This window comes from Heliconius melpomene, chromosome 3, assembly GCF_056956725.1.
Source record: "Heliconius melpomene rosina isolate 202511_hmr_F chromosome 3, ASM5695672v1, whole genome shotgun sequence".
NCBI classification, from domain to species: Eukaryota; Metazoa; Arthropoda; class Insecta; order Lepidoptera; family Nymphalidae; genus Heliconius; species Heliconius melpomene.
Window position 1 is genome coordinate 5,938,571 of NC_140391.1, and position 23,404 is coordinate 5,961,974.

The window sequence follows — 23,404 nt, forward strand, 5'->3', positions numbered from 1 at the left end:
AACTTGAACTTTTAACTTTGCCGCGAAAAATGTTGTCAACGCTTTATGGAGTGAAGTTAGTGAGCATGCGTACGTCAGTTACGCGCACTGCGCCTGCGCGTTTGACGTATTACACGGCGGTGGTGTAGTCAAGATCCGATTAACAACGTTAGTGTTATTTATTTTGTATACATTACTTTAAAAATTAATTGTTAAAACTTTTGGTGTTGTACTGCTTGTTTTCATAATAATTAATATTGTTTTACTAACATTATGAAGACGTTATATTTTATTCAAGGAATTTCTTTATTCATCATTGAATAATGGAAAGTAACCACTGATATTGCGATATATTCAATGCTATTCGTTTAATGTATTCTTTTTCCGTGTAGCTTAATTACTCATTTTTTTTATATTACCGCGTCAGTCGCGCTATACTCTATTTAATCCTGTTCTATTTTTATCCTATTCCCGTCAGCCGTCATCCCTTTGACATATGCGTCTAACTTCACACCAGTGCTCGCGGCGCGCTCATTCAACCATTCATTAGACGTCTAATACACGGATAGGGAATTTCGGGATAGCGCGCCCCGCGTTGTGCTAGCAGCTGTCACATCAAGCAGTACAACCGACTACGTTTACTCACGTTATATACCTACGCCCCTTTAAATCAATTCAAATTATTATTTATTATTCTTATTATTATAAACATTTTATTACAGTTTCTTTACTTGTGTTTGTCGTGTGCAAAAACAATGTGAAAAGTGGTTGTTAAATTAATTTTCTTAGTAACTTGTATCCTTTTTGAACAATAATCAATAGACGCAAAATGTGATGTGATTTATCCAAGTGCTGTATGTGAATTGTGATGAAGGAATCTGGCAACAGATAGTGCGTTTCTATCGAACAATCATAAAGGATACATTGGGAAAAGAATATGCGGATCAAAACGTATTCAGAATTTCGCCCGAATGGTAAATATGCACTTACAAATTTACATTTACCACCTACCTACAATTTAATAAGTAAAAAATTAACCATTTGGTTTCATCATTATTCGACTAAAATGGGTTTTGCATCTACCTGCAAGAGTATTTTTGAGTAGTAATCAGTCATTTCAGCTTTAATCATTTCGCTATGACGTGATTTTATGATTCATTTTGTAATGCATTCCGAAATAATGATGTGGAATGAGACCAAATGTTAATATATTCATAATTAATATTTATATATTTAATATATTTTTATTATTGATAGTTTGTATAAGTCAAAATTCGTTTCGTGAATTTGTTAGTAAATAAACATTTCACATATGCTAAAGAATTGGCACTTACTGCATTTTTACGGACAAATACAAATAGAATTTATAAATTTAGGCAATGCATTGAAATTAATTAAGCGCCTTACAGTACGGAATAATAATACAAAACTACACTCCTTTATGTCGTTTTATTATGACTATTAAAGCATGAAAAATATAATATTACGCATAACATTTATGTTGAGGCCATTCGTGGCGTAAGGACACAAGACTGTAAACGCCACTGGTTGTAGATTGGATACCTATCGTAGGAATGATTTTTTAAAATTTTCATTTCTTCATTCTGGTATCGAATCACGGTGGTGACCTCTCCCACTCAACAGTCAACATACAATCTCTTCAGAATTCGACGGAAAATGGGGAAGGGAATGTCTTAACACTAGATTCCCTCTGCCTACCCTACTGTAAGCGGGATACAGCGTGAAGCTGATGTATTTATTTATTGTTATTTAAATTATATCTTCCTCTGAAAAATCCCAACGTTCAAAATATTTAAAATTCGACTGTTTCAACTGTTAACGACGAATTGAGATGATTGTGCCGTCCGCACTCCTAGCCCGCGCCCGCGCCGGTCCCTCATTGGCGTAATTGAGGCTGTCGAGGCCGGGCGCGGTTTGATCACGATCATGAATGCAATAAAACTTAAATAATAACCGCAAGTATGTGTGCCAAACGACTGCGGCTTAGTCACTTCTGCGTAATAAGGTAATAACAGGAATATTAGGACCTGGCTATATCTGACTTGGTTAGGAATCGAACCTGGGATCCACCCCTTAGCAATCAAATCCACTAAATCCATGACCAAGGAAATTATTATATCCTGTATATTTTTTTTTACTTTTGTACTAATAGTGTGTACGATAGTTTACACTTATTTTGAATAAAACGAATTTTAGGGGTTATCGTCGTCTGAACCTTCATATCCTTCCAGTGAGTTTAAACGCTCGTTACTACTTTTATTGACGTCGATTCAACAATGGTGTCCTTTAAAGGACTACTGACTATCAATTCTCCCCCGTTTTGGAATGAAGGGAGACTTTTGAAGCATGTACTTTTTAAATATCATTCTTTTAAAGTTTCACCTATCCTAGTAAGCTTGTTATTTAAATATTATAACTGAGCATTTAAAATTACAATATGAAATATGTCATTTGAAGAATTTCAAGTTTAATTAAATTACAATACTATACCACTTGTATTATAGTAGAATGAAATATCTCAAAAATATATCTTTTATACAACTTTTCTTAGTCTTAGAAAGATTAATGGACATTTGATGAAGATAATTAGTACCATATTATCACAATTCTTAACGTATATCATGCATTATTATATAACTTTCTTTCGTAATTTTTTTGTTCTTATTTATTTTATTTAAGTACATCCATTTCTTTATGAGCATATGTACACAATAATATCAGATAAGCCATAATAATTTTAAAGATAACAACTGTTGACGTTTTCTTATCTTATTCTATGAGAGCTACAAAAGAAAATTACTATCTTTTTTAAAAATAAACACCTATTGTGAAAAAACGTGTGATTTAAAAAAAATATATAAGTAGGCGTTTATTTAATATAGTAGTGCTTATCGTGATTTATTAGAGCACCCCTTCTATAGTGAATCACCAGATATTTTATGTGCAGGACGTGAACGCTTAAGTATTAATAGCCTTGTGTCCTCATTAAATTACATACATATATGGAGTGCTTAACTTAATTAAACGAATAACTCAGTGGTTAACTGAATTTTAATATTGAATTCTTGAATAACACGTTAATAGTATTCGTCAAATGTCCACTACACAGATTATTTTAAAATTTATACTTCGATAGATAAGTTAAATAGGCTTTTCGTATAGTATGTAGACTAGAGAAAACTTAGTGTCAATACTCTATGTCCCCTTTTTCGGTCGGTTTTGCTTTTATGAGATATTAAACATATTGTGTGACGAAATTCTAAATAGGTAATTCAATAATACTTCTAAGCTGGGCTAGAACCCACAACCATAATGCTTGTTGAATGCATAATGCCGACAGTCTATGCCACTACGTCCTCAATAAAAAATAAAAAATGTAAATATTATAAATTCATTTACTCAGCTTAGAAAATAGTTTGAAATGAAACACGTTTATTTGTTCTTCAATCGGTTTACTTCCCCATAGGTCATATATTAGTACGGCACGACGGTCAACCATAAACTAGATCGGAAGTATAGATCCAGGTAGTGTAGTGAACGTTGATATTGTGTGGGCCTCACTTCGCCTCAAACTTGCTCGCCTTTGTTAGGCTAACGAGGCATTTGGTTGAAACTTATGGCGTTCTATTGTTATTCTCTATACAATGTTGTTCACTCATCTCTATAGCCTCATTTAGTGACGCCATTATTATAGTAAAATGAAAAATGTATATTTATTTTAAATATAAATTAGCTTAAAAATTAGTAAATATTTGTGCGTCGTTGAGTTCCGCCACTCAACACACCGGGAAAACACCAGGTTACCTCTGCCTACCCTGCTGTGTACGGGTTACAGCGTGAATTTGTACTGATTTGGTAACGTTCTAATAACAAGTTTCTCATTAAACGAACAAATTAAACGATATTTTGAGTTTGATAGCAAATAAATCCTATAGATTATGCATAGCGATAGTGCTCTGAGTCACGTTCCGCCCGCATGCAAGGCTACCTTCGACTGCACCCTCGTTTGGGGACAGGGGTTCCGCCACCAATCGATCCCCCTCGCAATCTACGTAAATATTGACCCGTCCCGACTGACTTGGAAGAAAAAATACACATTGTAAGAATAATATAATACTTCAGATTTACCGTCTTTTAATAAAAGGGAGTCTGGCTATGTATTCATTTTAATATCGCCAATTGTATGTATATAATATTTAACTTGTATATTCGTATTGATAATATAAAAACCAGCTCGCGCTGTATTCCATACACAGCAGGGTAAGCAGAGAAAACCCAGTGTTAGGACACTCCGCCGATTTTTTCCAAGTATGGCTTGTTGAGAAGCAGAACTCAGTGGCGAGCGTTAGCATTGGGGCCAGGGCAAAGATAGAATTCAAATAATAAAAATTTTACTTCGAGTGGGGATTGAACCCACAACCTTCGCGTTCCTTCGCGTAACTATATGTAAGTATTTAACACAAATGTCTATTTTGGCCATGTAAATGTTGCAAATGAAACTGCTAAATCACTTAATGACTCATTTTAACGACTAACAAAAACTAAACGCACCATCCAACTAGATTTGCAACTTTCCAAAGTATTTTGATTTATAGCTTATGTAACACATACTTAATCATTTTTAGAAGACAACTTTCATTTAATACCTCCGGCACTTAATGTTATTTGTTTTTGTAATTATTAACAGTTTAGACATGGATGTTAACTATTCAAAGTAAATATTCATTATTAATTAATAAAATTATTTATAATTTTTTGAGGCCAGTCGTGGTGCAGGCGCACAAGTTGTAGGTTCGATTCCCACTGGAGGAAATTAAATATTTAAGGAGTACTGCACTGCACTGCACTCAATACGCAGTGGCTCCAGAATTTGGGGAAAGGAAATATCTTAATGGCCACGGAGTGTTTTAACTCTAGGTTCCCAGGATATCTCTGTATACCCTGCTATGTGCGAGATACAGCGTGAAGTTAAAAATATATAATTAATATAACATATATAAGAAATATTGATATTAAAAAAAAGGAACGTGACAATATTTGCAAGAATACGTTTGCCGTTGAACTAGACATGAACCACGTTTACTTTCTATTTTATGTGGAAATCATTTTACACTATAAAACGTGCACACACGGCGTCTACTTTCGTATTGCTTTATTGAAGTATATATATTACAACATTGTAAACCATGTTGCCGTACACTTGAAGTTTCAGATCAATAATTGCTATAAAATACGTTAAAAATATTAATTAAGGTCTGATTGTAAGCGATGGTCGTAAGTTGGATTCCACTCGGGGGACTATATTATTTTTATTACTCTACTATGACACGGAAACACGGCGTTGAGTTCCACCACTCATTACCAATATATCCAATTCTGGAGGAAAATCTAAAAAGGAATGTCTTACCTACTAGTGATTTTCTCTCTCCCCTGCTTCGAAGATTAATTAATACCTAATATATGAAAATTCCTATTATATTACTTATGTAAAGAATGTTCGAAGTTATAAAAAAAATATTAAATGCATTCATTAATCGATAATGGAAAGGGTCAAGAGAAGGCAAACATGAAACGGTACAGATACCAAACATGGTGAAGTCAGCTACGTTGTTTCTGACAAGGTGTTTTTTAAACCAGGTGAAATAAGCCTTCGCATCTGCCGTATACTTTACCCGTATATAAGTAATACTTAAAAAATAAAGTAAATCAATAATATATGTAATTAAAATGCTTACGAATTGTTTTTGAGGCACGTCCAAGGTTTGATTTTCATGTTTTGTCACAGTTATTAAAAATGTTAGTTCTTAGAACAAAATTGAACACGTACTATTTTTTTTGTCATATATATGTACACCTTTATTATATTATAGTAAATGCACTTATTATATTAATAATTAATTATTTATTTATAGATAAGTTGTACACTAAACTAACTCTCATGTTAGTTTGCTAAGTTGTAACGAATGAAATATAATATGTAGACTGACAACATGATGGTTGTAAATCAGGCAAATGAATGGTAAATCAAATGAGAAAAAAGAAACCTAAAGTTGAAAATTAAATAACCATTCAGTATGCCAAAAAGTTGCCCTAGAGTTGAAAAATTTCTTGGAAGGATTCACATCTTGTTTTATTTTCACGCTGTGCTTATTGCATTTTTTATGCAGTAAGTATCAGCTTCACGCTTTATCCCGCACTCGTCAAGGGTAGGCAGAGGGAACCTAGTGTTAAGACACTCCGTTCCTTATGTTCCGCCGAATTCTGGAGGTACTGCGTGTTGAGTGGAGGAAGTCAACGCCGCGCTTTACCTCTACACTAGAGCGAAGAAATGAAAATATTAATTTAAATAAATATTTCATTTTCTCGAGTGGGTATCGAACCTACAACCAGTCCCATTGAGAAAGATTTACATTTACGAATTTGCAAATGAAAATTTTTCTCTCTGAGTAATACAACTTCGATTTGATGAATCATTCAGTGTGTAGGTACTGGTGGGAAAACTAATGCGTTAACAAGAATATTCCTAGGGGAATCTGCCCCAACTAACTTGATAATTTATTAGATTAGGTACCTACCTTGTTTCGGAAAGATAACATATTATTTTCTGAATTAAGCAATTTTTTTAAGGATTATCATAGTAATTATTTATTTTAATTATAATTTATTACTATTTCGATTGTACATTTTTATAGGATTCAGGAAGATATTCTTTTTATAAATTTGGAATGTTTAATTGGAATATAATTTTATATATTAAATGAATAATATACAAACGTAGATAAAATATACATATATCCTGTGTATACGAACAACAACACCGTTATAATCTATATATAGGTATGTAATATTCTTTCGTTGTTTTTCCAAGAACTTGCCAGAGCTTAGGGTGAACCAGAAAGTTGCGCGGCCCCTTATGCGCTTCTCCCGTCTGAGTCGATACAAATCTTTGACTGACTGTAAGGAAAAAACTATGCACTTACAATACGAATAAAGTTTATTATAGCTTGAACTTCTTGAAGCGTAGTACGTGCTTTTATTTTTTTTCTTAGATATCTATTGGTTACATTATAACATACGAATATATCTTCGAGCATAAAAAGATTTTTAAGCTACTAAATATAATTAAATTATAACTTAATTCGAAAATAGTTTAAATTTATATTCTAAACAGGCGTTAAATTAATCCACTTTAAACTTAAGTATGATTGTGAATGCTGAAAGCCCTTTAAACGGGGAAGGCTGATATTACTTGACGTGACTGTGGCCGGGAGCAAAGGTGGCGTGACTGTTTTATTAATTTACTCTCACAGCCCAGAAACTTTGTTAATAATCATTATCTTTATAATGCTTAACGAGTGAAATTTAAGTAAACGACGTCAACTTAGACAAGAGTTACAAAAGGCCTTAAAAAACTGTTATTTAAGTCGCTTCTTTTATGAAGTTTTTTTTTCAGCTTCACGCTCTATTCCCGTATATAGCAGGATAGGAAGAGGGAAACTACTGTTAAGACATTCCATTCCCCACTTTCCGCCGAATTTTTCAAGTGGCGGAACTCTACGCCGGGCTTTTGCCATGGTTGCTAAAGCAGAGAAATGCAAATATTAATAAATAATAATTAATTCCCGCGCCTGGGTATCGAACCCACAACCGTCGAGTTACATTCACAACTTTGCGCCTTTTATAAATTTAAATCCGCCTTACCACGGTACACTGGCTGCACGAGATGACTGATAATATTGCATTAAGATTATGAAAATGATTCTGAAATATTACAATAAAATTCACTTTCGAAGTGCATTGGAATTTACTTACACGAATAAGGAATAAGAGTTTCCTTTTGGCACGCGATTAAAACGAGTATTCGCCTTCTAGACGTTTGGCGCGACGCCAACTTTTCCTTGCAAGTTTTCTGTTCGACGACTCGATACGAAGACGTTTTGCAGTCATTCTAGATCTAGACGAACGGCAATAACCTATAATTGGAGATCGGTATTGGAAGTATTGTGGTTAATGTTATTACAGTCGTTTGATTTAGTAAATCCAGTGTCTTTAAGGTTCCCATAGGTTCCTTTAGGTATAGGTAATTTGTTTTTTTTTAACATTTTGTTCGTTAATAAACGATGTTTTTTTTCTATTGAATTAAATTTTTAGTTTTTAATTGGTTTTTATATCAATGTACATTAAATGTGAGTTTATAAATGTTAGATTCTTTATTATTTCAGTTTAGAAATTTTTAAAGTAATAAAAACTGACAAAACAATATATTTAAGAATTACAAGTATTTACAGTACTGTTTGATTAACCCCAACTGCTATTCCAATTTTTTTTATGTAATAAATACTCAAAACTAAGACTAAAGGAAATTCAATTGTCTTACAATTTAGCTAACATGTATTAACACAGATCGCGACCCAGTTGACTTACGTGGTGTAATATAGACCAAGGTTTTATTCTTGTTTAAAGTAACTACGAGTATATCTTTTGTCTTAAATAATACACGAGTGGATTGTAAATGTGAAATAATGTGTGATAGAAAAATAGGTTCACCTTTTGAAAAAGATGTAGAAGGTGCAACTGTGAAAAGTTGAAAAATGAACATTTAATACATTTCCAATACTACTAACATGCGTTTTTAATAAATATTTAACATTTCGATATTAAATTAAAAAAAAGTATATGTATAACTTGATATTCCAAACTTAGGTCCATATCTATAAACCGCTCTCAAGTCTGAGATCGATCTTGAAACGCCGTTTTCATTCATAAATTGAAATATTTGAAAGAAAACGGTGTTAATTGTAATACCGGTGTTAGAGCGGCCTCTAGTGAAAAGATATAGTAAGCTTAAATAATAGTAGGCGTCGGTACTCAAAATACAGGAATACTTGAGACTTGTTGATAACTCTTGTTATGAGTAGGACTAAAAATACCCAGAGGAATTTAATTCAGAAGCTTTTAAGATGTAGAACAGACTCGATGTGTAATAACTAACAGATATTACGAAGTGTGAAGTAGTTTACGGCTTCCAAAGAATAAAGCCTTTATTGTGCAAGCTCAGTCGATCGCAAGAATTTAAGGGGATTAAAAGTCTAATAGGTGCTATGTCTTTGAAGCATTATAAATACAGAAACATGAAACAATAAGATTAAAAAGGAATTTGGATATTCGAGAAAGTTCTAGACAGAAACCAATAAGTGTTGATGTGTAGTATTGTTGTTTTTTAATGTAAGAATTATTTGTAAATATATCCGTAACTTAAAGATAAATTATTTTTTAGTCAATGCACGCAGTTTATTAAGGTGCTCATCATCTCTTACAAATTCTTCTTCATCTCTTCTTCTTTTTGACTCTTCTACAATCTCTGCGAATAGAGAGTATCACTAACTATAAATTGACATTACCTGTCGTACCTAGTTTTAAAATACATTACTTGTGTATGTATGTGACATTTTAGCTTAACTATATATCCAGGACATACAATTCTGGAAGCATCAATGCTTCAACAAGCATTGTATGTTTAATGGCGGAACTTAACGCCGCGCTTTACCTCGTTACCGTAGCGAGGAAATGATAGTTTTAAATATTTGATATCTTACTTTCAAATAAATAAAAATACACTACATATTCAAAACACGCATCTAAAAATAAGCTTAATTTTTCCTCCAAGCTTGTAACATGAGCATGACTGAAATATACAGGCTAATTATGAGAAAAAATATGTGTGTGTAACCGTATATCCTATCCTTTTATATTTTGTTGTTTTGGTGACAAATTACCTATTAAATCTTGGGATTTGGCAGACTTCTATGTTTTTACCTGTCTTTGAATTATAAAATGGCGGTATTCTATTCGTCAATTCATTCGTGGAGTCAAAATATGCCAGTTTAAAAACGTATATTTATTTGTTTACATTAATTCCGCTCGTGTTCTATTTATTGGAAATTGAAATCTAATATTTTTCCTGTTAACTGTTCCACATATTCGATATTACATTTTATTTTTGTATCTAAAAGCAACGTTACGATATCTGTATATTCTTGTTAACGATAAAAACTAAAATTTAACTGTATGTGACCTCAAAGAACTTTTAGTTTCTAGAACATTTGTTTATTATTGTGTATAAAAAAAAAAATTTAGCACACTGTATCACCATCCCATCACAAAGCAGGTAGGCAAAGGGAACCTGGGAACCTAGTGTTGATACCTTGACCAAATAAAAAGGAAATTATTTTTGTTAGTTCATCCATTTCATAGCCAACCTACAATTACTAAAACATGATTAGTAATTTAATTTTATTGTCATTAGAACATAATGGCATTGTCGCAATTTTATAGCACATTCATTTTCCTCCCACTCGTATATATGTGATCGATTTACGTAACGTGCCAAGTGCGGAGCTGCCAAGGTGTATGCCGCGGGGGCGCTAGCATTGACTGTTGCTTTATTTTTAAATCATACTACATATATATATATAAACTTATTATAGAGTTATATTTCATAATGGAATATTTTTTTTTCACATATTAAGTGGCGTAAGTTTTTTAAAATATGTAAAACGAATGTTATTATACTTCTTATGTTGGCAAAACAATAGTATTTTGAAATATCATGGTTGTAATACATGTATGTATTTCTCAGTTTAATTACACATGTTTAAGATTTATATACGAGGTATATACGATATACAATACATATTTTTTTATTAGATAATAAAAAAACAGATTATGATTTTCTAAATAATATTAAAATCAATTAGACATAATTTTACACTATGAAATACAAATACGTTAATAACAATTAAATATATTTTTCCCAATGAACCTCAACTAAAGATAGTTTTAATGTAGCACACAGCTTTTCAGGTTTAGAGGATAATAAAATTCACAATGTGTTTGCAGATACGTAAATATAGCCGTACTTTGTGAAATTGACCTACTTTGCGTGCGATCAACAAACAGTATGACATTGTTTGTTACAAAAGTATGGTTATTTCATTTTTATTAGTGTTTAAAGAGGTATGGAGGGAACCTGGGAACCTAGTGTTAGGCACTTGGTTCTTATTAAGACACGCTTCCCGTCGAATTTTCAAGGCATTCTGTGTTGAGTGACGGAACTTAACACTACGCTTTTATTTGTCACTAGAGCCAAGAAATAAAAATATTAAATATTTCATTCATCCGAATGGGAGTCGAACCCAAAACAGCTGCTGGCTTGTGCTCCATCACCAGGACTGCCTCATTGATTGGTTAATGGCAATAAAATCATAAGATAATTTATATACACCATAGGAATACATTTTAATGGTTTTAAATTCTCTTCATTACAGCTTGGCTTCTGCCATATAACGGGTAAGCATTAATGGCATAATGATAGACATAAAAATTTTAATACAGCATTAGTAAGCATATTATCATATCTTTATGTCATCATTACTAAATGTCATTTATTTAAACATTGTGTGAATTTTTATATTCACAATCCACATAATTTATAATGTATAATTTACTTTGTTTCATTATTTCATTATTTTTATTATTTCGGCGTCGTGGGAACATCGCCATTTCGTACTGTAGTGTTTACAGTCATTGCATCTCTGATTACAATACAACGAGCCAGTAATATTCTGCCGATATTATCTGTTACATGCCAATGCTTTTAATTAAGAGTCTGTAGTGTGGTCGGTTGTGGTTTCGCTTTTTTTTTTTGTCAAGGTAAAATTTTTTAAATCATGCCTATTTGGCGTCCTTGTCTTACTTAGATATTTGTTTGGAATTATTTTATTTAATGACTTTTGACTTATTTTATTTTTATAGATCTGTTATGTCTCTATAAGTTACTAGTGGACCCGGACGCGGCTACGCCTGCTTGAACTATAAGAATATTTTCGCGTCGGTCATACTCATACTATGCCACCCGAAGGCTAGGTCATTGCGAATCAGTGACATATCCTTAATTATTTATTAGAATGTTATAAAGTAAACTATAATTTCAATCTAGATGAAATGCTAAAAGTGATTATTATATTTATTTTCATAAGGATGAATATCAAAATGACGCGGTAACGAACGCGGTTGCGTAGCGACGCGACGGTTGTTATTAACATGGCAGAATAAATTGCATGTCAAATTAGAAAGTACTTTAAAATATATTAGTTTATATGTGTACTATAATGTTATATAGCCTATAGCACTTCTGAAGAATGCAGCTTTCATACAAAACAAAAACAAAGTAAATCGGACCAGTTGATCCAGAGATCTTAGCGTCCAAACAAACAAACAAACAAACAAACAAACAAACAAACAAACAAACAAACAAACAAACAAACAAACAAACAAACAAACAAACTCTTCCGCTTTATTATATTAGTATAGATTATTATTTTATTTCAAACTATTCATGTAAGTACTAAAGTAAATTTTCTTCTTTCTTTTCTTCTATACGTTCTGTGTCCATGGCTGTGATTTAAACTCACAAAATATACGTTATTTTTCGTCGTTACGTCTCTACTATTTTAGACGATGTCAATAGAACGAAATAGTTTAAAACACTTATTAAGGCTTAATGACCTACTGTTTATAGAATGCCTTGCTTAAAATGGTAAGCTGAATCATAAGACATGAGATCAGAATGTCTACTTGATATAAGAAGGACCTAACAATATGCAAATTTGTATTACGCATCTCTTATGTGAACTTTTATAATTTTAAAGCTTATTGTATAGCTTTTTTGTGTATGTAATGTTTTTGTTGAAGACAGCGCCAATTAAAAATATATTCAAGGTTTCATAACAAAGATTGAATCGTAACTCGATTTTATCAAATAATACTTACTACGAAAGAGAAAAATATCATTTACTTGTACTGGAGAATAAAAATCTATGGTTTCCGTTGAGTATATGCGTCCTTAGACTTACTCGTATTAGAATATAAATTAATTTCAAATATTAATATGTGCATATTATAGGTAGTGTATTGCAATTTGCAACGGAGTTTTAGGTTGTCTGTTTTTTTTCTTATTTTTTTTATTTAAACTTCCATTTTGGCGTGAATTTATAAATGAATTTCGCAATCATTAAACAAGTAAACATTTGCGCCTGCAGCGAAAATGTGTTGAAAATAATAATAGCTCTTGCATGCGGATAGTGGGCGGTCGTTACAACAGGATAAGTTTAATATAATATAGGCGTAAATTGTAGGTTATACGCCTTTCCTTATCAATAACTATCTAGTTATAGCTCAACGTATAAGAATTGAAAACTGATAATGTTAGACAAGACTGTTATTTATCATATAGATAATTTACCTATTTAATGTATTTTTTTTTGCTTCACGCTGTATCCCGCATATAGCAAGGTAGGCAGAGGGAAATTAGTGTTATGACACACCGTTGCCCACTGTTCGTCGAATTCAAAAGGCATTACGTGGCGTGGCGTGTTTATTAGGCATCGAGGAAATAAAAGTAGTAAATATTTCAATTTCTCAACTGAGAATCGAACCCACAACTGGTCGCGTTTACACACGCTTGTGTACCTGCGCCACGACTGGCCTACAGTGTTCAAAAGAAATACTTTTTTAAAATTATAATTATCATTAACAAATGTAGTTACTAAGAATCCAAAGGGTCGTGACAGCTTATAACTCACATGTGTGCGCGTACGTACATAGGATTATCAAAGCGAAGTTTACCAGACCCCTGTCTGATCAAATGAAATGTTCGTCTCGTTGATGCTTCCCACGTTTTGAATTCTTTAACGAGTAAAGAATGACGCCAATACGAATTGGGTGATTTTAGTACAAATTTTGAAGGCCAGTGAACGAAATGTTGTGGCTTCGATTTCCATTTCAGGAAGAGAAATATTTAATATTTTTATTTGTTCCTTCTGGTGTCGAGGCAAATCACAAAAATGGAGAGAGGAGTGTTTTGACGCTAGGCTCCCTTTGTCTCCCCTGCTATAGCGTGAAACTGAAAACAAAATGGAAATTATTGAGATGTAGAAAACCTATGCAAATGTTAACAACATACCACACATGATATGCTATGTACTTTTATGTATTTACGAAGGTATATATTTCCTCTATATAATAAAATAAAGGTTCTTTACCCAACGCACAATATTTTTATGCAATTAGTTTATGCTACAGTTGACAATTGGAAATTGCTTAACATTTTCTTATTTACTCAAAAAAATTGTTGTCTTTCATTTGATTTCTCGAACATTTTCTAGTTTTATTTTGTTAAATAATAACAAATATCTATATAGGTTCTGTATTGCATTTGTAGGATTTGTATAGTAAATACTGCTAGTAGATAAATAAATATCTAACTTTATCAGGTTTTCCTTTGCGTTGAGTTTCTAGTAATTTGTGATTAGCTAAATTACACAAGCCGGAGCCACAAGTGGCCAGTTGTAAATTACTCTTTAGATAAAGTACAAGTGGCTTTATTATACATTTATTAAGAAAATAATATAACTAACATATGGATATTCAGGATGGGAAGAATATCACATATTTTAAAAACAATTTTTGTATATATTATTCGATCATATTACAAATAGTCAAAGAGCGCAATATGTCAATTTGTTGGTAAAAAGCGGAGAATGGAGCGTTTTAGCACTAGGTTCTCTTTGTCTAACCTGATAGGCAAGAAAAGCGTGAAGCTAGGAATGAGTGATAAAGCCATATGCTGTTTAATAATTATTATAGGATACCAATACATTATAAATATTCCATTCCAAAAGCTATTAAGAAAGGTGAGAGCTAAGCAACGGGTCTAGCGTGAAACTAGTGATAGCTCATATACGTATTTGGTGAAGCAGGTTGTTCCACTCTCAAGATGTATCAATAAAAAGTCGTTTACCTAACTTTCTAGAACCACGTCGTAATATGATAAATTAGTGTTTATTTTATATTTTATGATTTTTTTTACAGTTATAGTTAATAAATAATATAGAGAAATATAGTCTCCAATAAAAAGTATGGTTAAAATTTCAGTACAGTGTTACAGCTGTGCCATACGAGCTCGTGTTATGAATACGATTGTGCCGTACTGCCTCACGTACTGCATTAAAGAAAATGTTATAGCACTACAAGGATTTCCTTGCGGTGTTTTGAGAAATGTGTGAATATAGTCAATGAATATTATGAACTTCTTAAAAGTATGATATTTAATTCAAAAGTTAGTAAAATATATACTTGGCTTTACGATTCTAGTTGTTTATTATTTGGATAGTAGTTGAAAATCTAATCCTGCTTATATTGTAAATGTCAAAATATATGAGAATGGATGTTTAATCCACTTTCACACAAAAATACTTAATGGATTTATATTAAATTTATATTAAAATAGCTTTTACCTTAAGAATAACACAGGTTATTTAATTTATGTCAAGATTTCGTATAATTTGGTTAAAACAATAAGTTTAAACAGGCGCAGCCGCGCTTGGATCGCCAACAATAACATAAACATAATAATTTGATGAATAAATAAATTATGCACTTTAATTCCTTTATAATATCCATACCTATATTATAAATTCGAAAGTAACTCTGTCTGCCGCTAATAACCGCTAATTTAATTGTGATAAAATACTCATATAGAGATACTTGAGGGTACCGGGATGAACATAGGATACTTTTTTTTCTCATATTTGTAATATTTTCGATATATACCAATATATTTAAATACTTATTTTTTGACATGCAATTTATTCCGCCATGTTAATAACAACCGTCGTTGCTAAGCAACCATTTGCAAAGTTTGTTGTTAGAAAACGTCACCCAAAATGAGCTTGCTTGACGCATCTCTCTATTGAAAACTGAAAATAATTTCATAAATATATTTAATAAATATTCGTATAGTTCAAGCGGGCGTAGCCGCGTTCGGGTCCACTAGTATGACTATAAACAACATAATTAAGAATTCCGAGTGATGTCTATTTTATTCTCTTTTGTGTTCTCGTCGGAATTGGCCACCATTCAGTGCAGTATGTAATTTCTATTGTGTACGCCACTTTCGCTGAAACAAAGTTTGGTCTCTGACATCCACTTGGAAAGTGATTACCCACTGCTTACATTAAAAACGTGACATTGGCGAAAGTTAGTTTTTGTTTAACGGTATCCGTGTCACGCTCCTTCGTCAATATTGACCGAAATGTCTATTTATAGTTTTTACAACCGAAAACTTTATTTTTTATGGTACTTCCACCCACCTAAAAGTTGATTTAGCCTACTTGAGTTTTGAACTCTACAGGTATATTTTTTCTAAAGGATGTTAATTTTAGTTTGATGCTGATAAAATTGGTGAAATGATAGTTTAGTAGTTTTAGATATTTTTTATTCATATTGATTATGTAGTTATATAATTTACCGGTATTTGTTAACTTGATATTCACTAGTTATGTAAGCTTAATGCTTAGATTGAAATGAATATGAATAAATTTTAGCAATATCAGGTGCTGTATTGATATCTTCCTTAATATTTTTACTCATTAAGTCACACATATTATAACATTAAAATTTGGCACCAAGAAGCTATTGTTTCACTACACTGTAACATCTTAATTAACTTTTTGACGATGACAGCTATTAGTCATATTTCAACTTCAGGGTTACCTGTTAGTGCATCTCTTCATGGTTTACGGTCTGCTAACTCTCTGACATCTTCATGGACTGGAGATGAAGTTAATGTAATTTAGTCCTTATTGCTCATATTTACGTTTTAATTTAGTTTTTCGTTTTTGTCATACAAGTGCGAAGTACGAGTCAGCGAGGTGAGCAACTAGATCATAAAGAAAAGCGTCCTTCAACGTAGTTTGTTTTCAGAGGAAGGATGTGCTTTGTAATTTTCATTCCAGTACTCATCGTGACCGACATTGTGGTAGCTTGGACTCTTTACCCTACAGAATCCATGTTATAGTTCTTTTAGTAATATAATGTCGACAGCGATCTGTGAATAGAAAATTTATTGGTAAGTTTAATATACATATAATATTTTTATTACACAATAAATCATGAATATCTCCATATTTTAATAATACAAAACCTGTTACTTGCTATGTTAATAATTTAATTAAGGAAGACATTGTGTTTTTATTGCAATGAAACCTGTTTGCGTAGAAAAATTTCCCCCGAGAGCGGTTTTCAATTTCTTGCAATCATTTACGCTAGGAAACCAGTTAACTTTTAATTAATTTCAAATATAACCGGATATTATGCAAGATGTTAAGGATTAACATTAACAACGAACTATTAGTTCTTATGTAACTAATACAAGATATAACTGGACATGAGCATATTTTTTTTCATTTAGAAATTAGTTATTTAATCGAATTAATGCAATTAACAATTTTATCCAAACTAAAACTCAATGAAAATTAAAAGAAAGTGTACATTCATATATAATTAGAAAATAAGTGACATACAAATCCAACCACGAAACTGCCATTATCTATATATATAAAGGGACTTGTCCTCACTGACTGAGGTAAGACGCACGCACAGCCTTAACCGCTGATGGTAGAAACGTGAAATTTGGACAGATGTTTACTTTCGTAATCTGGACATCCACTAAGAAGGAATTTTGAAAAATTTTAACCCTAAAGGGGCGAAATAGGGGTTGAAAGTTTGTATGGAAAAAAAATTAAATCGGCACCGATTTTTATAAAATTTGAAATTTAGATTTTTAAAAGTATTTAATTGAACACGTGTTTCATCGTTTTCTAAAATTCTTCCCCTAAGGGTGCAAATAAGCAGGCGAAGCTGCGCGCGTCCGCTAGTCTATATACAGGGTGTCCCAGGAGTCAACGATAAAACGAAACCAGGTGATAGACCAAGTCATGACAGTTATGAGAAAAATATTTAAAAAAATCTTTGTCATGTATTTTTCATATTATATTGATTTTAAAAAATATCGCAAAAACCGACACCCTGTGATGGTTTTTCAAGTCCCTGGACTACAAATATTACTCTTTCTTCATTTTTTTTTCAGTAATGTAATCATGAGTAATCCTTCTGTGAATTACAGTTTAAGATTTAAACATACCTGCATCAGTTTTCAATAAAATGTGGTGTTTTTGCCAAACATTAAATTCAAAATATTTACTACACCCAAATTTAACCGACTGTACTATAAAAAAAATGTACTACACTGTTTTTGCAAGTAACTTTAAAAGTTGGCGCATTTAATCTGGATTCCGAAATGGTACGACACTTGCTGGATTACTTCTTTGTTGAAGAGAGAAAAATCGAAATACACGATAATCGGGATGACGTTCAGCTTTTTGGTATCTTTTCCGATACATTCTAGCTGCAGCATTTGCGTTACATAACCATTCTCCATGAATGAAATGCATATTGGCAATGTGTCAAAGACCGAACATATGGCCTGCGAGAGCCCGGACTCGGGCACTATCCTTATAAGTCCTGGGTCATCCCCTAAGTTGGAAAAGTTCAGGTACCTTGGATCCGTCATGCACGAGTCTGGAGGCATCGATTACGATCTCTATAAGACGGATAAGAGTTTGGACGGTATCCTGCGATCACAGACCACACCAGTCACCTCCCTAAACTAAACACTTAGCCCAGGCAACGCTTATCGTTGTCAATATGCATTTCATTCATGGAGAATGGTTATGTAACGCAAATGCTGCAGCTAGAATGTATCGGAAAAGATACCAAAAAGCTGAACGTCATCCCGATTATCGTGTATTTCGATTTTTCTCTCTTCAACAAAGAAGTAATCCAGCAAGTGTCGTACCATTTCGGAATCCAGATTAAATGCGCCAACTTTTAAAGTTACTTGCAAAAACAGTGTAGTACATTTTTTTTATAGTACAGTCGGTTAAATTTGGGTGTAGTAAATATTTTGAATTTAATGTTTGGCAAAAACACCACATTTTATTGAAAACTGATGCAGGTATGTTTAAATCTTAAACTGTAATTCACAGAAGGATTACTCATGATTACATTACTGAAAAAAAAATGAAGAAAGAGTAATATTTGTAGTCCAGGGACTTGAAAAACCATCACAGGGTGTCGGTTTTTGCGATATTTTTTAAAATCAATATAACATGAAAAATACATGACAAAGATTTTTTTAAATATTTTTCTCATAACTGTCATGACTTGGTCTATCACCTGGTTTCGTTTTATCGTTGCCTCCTGGGACATCCTGTATATAAAAGGACTTGTCCTTACTGACTGAGGTAAGACGCACGCACAGCCGTAACCGCTGATGGTAGAAACGTGGAATTTGGACAGATGTTTACTTTCGTAATCTGGACATCCACTAAGAAGGGATTTTGAAAAATTTAAACCCTAAAGGGGTGAAATAGGGGTTGAAAGTTAGTATGGAATAACAATTAAATCGGCACCGATTCTTATAAAATTTGAAATTCAGACTCTTAAAAGTATTTAATTGAACACGTGTTTCATGGTTTTCTAGAATTCTTTTCATAAGGGTGCAAATAAGGGGTTGAAAGTTTGTTTGGAAAAATCTTTAAAACGCCACCGATTTTTATAAAATTTGAAATTTCGACTCTTAAAAATATTTCATTGAACACATGTTTCATGGTTTATTAGAATTCTCCCCTAAATACGTAAGCGAAGCTGCGCGCGTCCGCTAGTTTTATATGAGCACGCAAAATAAAAACGTGACGAATCATCTAAAATTGAATTTGTAGACATTGCCTATACCACTTCAGTGTTGTGTTCTGGTGCATGTCTTCCTACAACGTAAACGTACTTTATGCTAATAGATATGTGCTTATGAAAATTTTCACCGGCGTACGTATATGTAACGTTATAATCGTTTTATTAAGTAATATGTTATGATAATAGAATTTTATAGTATTAAATAGAAAGTAACACAAAATAACAGTTACAAATGCCATTCAACACGCAATGCCTCGTGAATTTGGTGGAAAGTGGAGAAGGAAAGTTTCTTAAGGGAGATGGAGTGTCTTAACACTAAATTGCCTCTGCCTTGCTATTTGTGGGATACATTGTGAAGCTAGAAAACATATGTTGGATGATAAAGTTGCCACTGGCCATTAATATCTCTATCTCTATAAAGTATTATTTCATCATCATCATCACCAACAGCCATCTTTTGTCCACTGCTGGACATAGGCCTTCCCCAATTCTCGCCACGACACTCGATCCTCAGCTTTTCGGACCCATCCGCTTCCCGCCAACCTCTTTAAGCACTATTTATTATTTATAAAATATTAATGTTATTTAACCTAATTATTTCTAATAAATTAAAATCTGTTTTAAATAAATATTTTATTTTTATTATGTAAAACGCTAAAAAGATAGCAATTTTCAATACGCAAAAATAATTAAGTGCAATTTCTGATTATTATTTATTTATCTTATCACTTATAAACCAACAATAGGGAAGGGAGTGAAAGAGCAATTTCTAGTATGTATATTCAAGAATAGATAACGCGTCCCAGTCCAACAAAGGAGCTGTCGATACCGTTCCTCTATAGATATCACGAGGGTATTATTGCCATTTCTGCTTCACGCCTTGAAACTTGATCGTTGTTGTCTTATGTCTGTATATAAAGTTCATTTAATATTTTTTATATTCTTTTTATTAAGATCAAAGATAGATATTTTAGACATAGGTAAGGCCAGACATGGCGCAGGCAACGGCAGGCACGGCGTTGAGTTCAGCCACTCAACACGAAATGTCTCCAGAATTCAGAGGAAAATGGGTGTCTTAAAAACTAGATTCCCTCTGACATAGGTTGGTATATTTCATTTGAAACAGAAAAGATAAGAAAAGATAATTCTTATACTCCACAAAGTTCATTAAAAGCTCTGAGAATCTGATCCTATTATTTTAGGCTATTATTATGTCTTAGATCGAATCTATAGCATTAGTTTTTTAAACATAAATAATAGTGAAATCTCTATAACCGCTTAGCGAATAAACATTAATAACCAATGACTGTTGATTGAACTGTTTTTGTTGAATCCATACCTATATTATAAATTCGAAAGTAACTCTGTCTGTCTGTCTGTCTGTCTGTCTATCTGTCTGTCTGTCTTTTACGCAATCAGGGCCAAACCGCTAATTTAATTGTGATAAAATACTCATATAGAGATACTTGAGGGTCCCAGGATGAACATAGGATACTTTTTTTTCTCGTATTTGTAATATTTTCGATATATTATACCAATATATTAAAATAATTAATTTGACATGAAATTTATTCCGCCATGTTAATAACAATCGTCGTTACGCGTTGCTAAGCAACGGCTTGCAAAGTTTGTTGTTTTAAGAAAACGTCACCCAAAGTGAGTTTGCTTAATGCATACATGGCGCGCGCCGATATAGATTTGTATACATTAACAAAAATTAGATGATTTCTATAATTTGATATTCATCCTTATGAAAATAAATAGAATAGTCACTTTTAGCATTTCATCTAGATGGAAATTATAGTTTACTGTATAACATTCTAATAAATAATTAAGATGTCACTGATTCCAAATGACCTAGCATACGAGTGGTATAGTATGACCGACGCGAACGGGCAGATGACTTTGATGAATTTGTAATTTTTTATAGATTTTCGAATTACTATTATTTTTTATATAACTATTTGCTGCTTATAATTAATTTATCTCAGTTCGGTTATCTATACCGATGTTATACACTTAAAATATCGTAATTTTAATCATTTGGGATTTTATTTAATATTATTCCCAAAAATTAATAATTATTTAATATAGCAAAATGTTTAGTACGCGCGCACGGCAAACTTTAGGTACTTTTTCTAATATTAAGAATTTCCTTTAGTTACTTTTACTTCTTATGTTGGTTCATTTCGGTTACTAAAATATTTTTTCTAATAATAAATCTCCACTTATTATTATTTTTTAACTTATATTTTCGCGGGCGTAGCCGCGTCCGGGCCCACTAGTATTAATATAAGTAAGAAAGTGGGCTAGGTGGTTTTTTTTATACTTAGGTTAATTTAAATTTATCGTTATCTAATATAGTACCTAATTTATAATTTATAATATATAGAATTTTACAAAAATAGCTTTCTAAAGTTACAAACTTATATGGTTGTCTTTTTTCTATATCATTTGATGTAACTTTATTTTTTTTTATTATATAAGATATTCTCTATTCAAAACTTTTCTACATTTTATTGTGTCAAAAAGATCTCAGATTAAATTAATTTGTTTTTCTTTCGAACGTGAGGTTACTGTTAGCCCTATTGACTAAAATTCCATTGTCAGTCGCGCTATTTATATACAAAAACCCAATCCAAATCGGTTCACTCACGTATATCAACCTTTACTTATAGGATTATATTAATTTTCCTCACATTCTGTTTATTGTAAGTAAACATTCGAAAGGCAATCATGTGTGCCCTTTCCTGGTTCATCCATATGGAACGTGTCTCGTCCACGGATTCCATTGTCCATGCTCGCCCGCTCTATTTATAGCCAATCAACGGTTACCCCAACATATACGTATATGGGCGTTTAGCTAGTGAAATAATTATAACTGTTATAGAATTACAGGGTTGGGTTACAAATTTGGGATCAAAATCAGCTTCACGCTGTATCCCGCGTACAGCAGGAAGGCAGAGGAAACCTAGTGTTAAGACACTCCGTTCCTCACTTTCCGCCGATTTTTTCGAGGCATTATGTGTTGAATTATGGACTTCACCGCCAGGTTTTTATCTTGGTGCCAGTGCGAGGAAATGAAAATATTAAAAAATAATAATTCATTACCTCGACAGGGGATCGAACCCACAACCGTCGACCGACTGTAACCTGCGCCACAAAGGCCTCATAATTTATTTATTTAGTTTTAAAAGATATGCGAATAGCCAATAGCTGTTCTAGTTCTAATTTGTTTTATTTACATATTTAATGTGGGTATCGGCGCAGTCTAGATCTAGTTTTAAATGATAATTTCTGATACATATTTCTCTGATCAAGAAACTGTCTCGTAAAATTAAAAGCATAACATTTATATATTCTTAATGAGATATTTTTTTTATATTAAAATTATGTGTCAAATGTAAGTATTAAACTGAAAACGTGATACAAGTTGAGTTTCTTATAGAATGTTTTTGCGTCGTTTTAATCACGCTCAGAATCTTCAACCAAGGTTAACTATACTTTTTTCACTGAAATTATAATAAATGATCGCCATTATTTAAGACAGTAACATTATCGTTAACATTTTTAACGTAATTCAAGATTTTATCATAATAGGTACGTTAGCGTAATTCACAATGACGTAAATCCTTTTTGCAAATATTCTTTTATTTACGTTTCACGCTGTATCCCGCATATAGCAGGTTAAGTAGGAGCCTGTTGCTAAGACTCTTCGCCCTTACTTTCTGCCGAGTTCTGGAGGCATTGT

The 23,404-nt window shown here is 32.4% G+C and overlaps 1 protein-coding gene across 7 annotated transcripts in view; it reads left to right on the plus strand.

The window, feature by feature from the left end:
• The window catches only part of LOC146539960 (uncharacterized), a 65,799-nt gene that overhangs the window by 6,396 nt on the left and 35,999 nt on the right, over positions 1-23,404 (plus strand). For 5 of the 7 annotated variants that reach the window (XM_085207409.1, XM_085207412.1, XM_085207415.1 and 2 more), the window contains exons 1-2: positions 62-147; positions 702-953. The exons of the other annotated variants lie outside the window; for them this stretch is intronic. In XM_085207409.1, coding sequence (XP_085063535.1) covers positions 917-953 — 37 coding nt within the window. In that variant the 5' untranslated portion in view covers positions 62-147; positions 702-916. Of the gene's footprint in view, positions 1-61; positions 148-701; positions 954-23,404 lie in introns of those variants that run through there. 7 annotated transcript variants of the gene reach the window in all.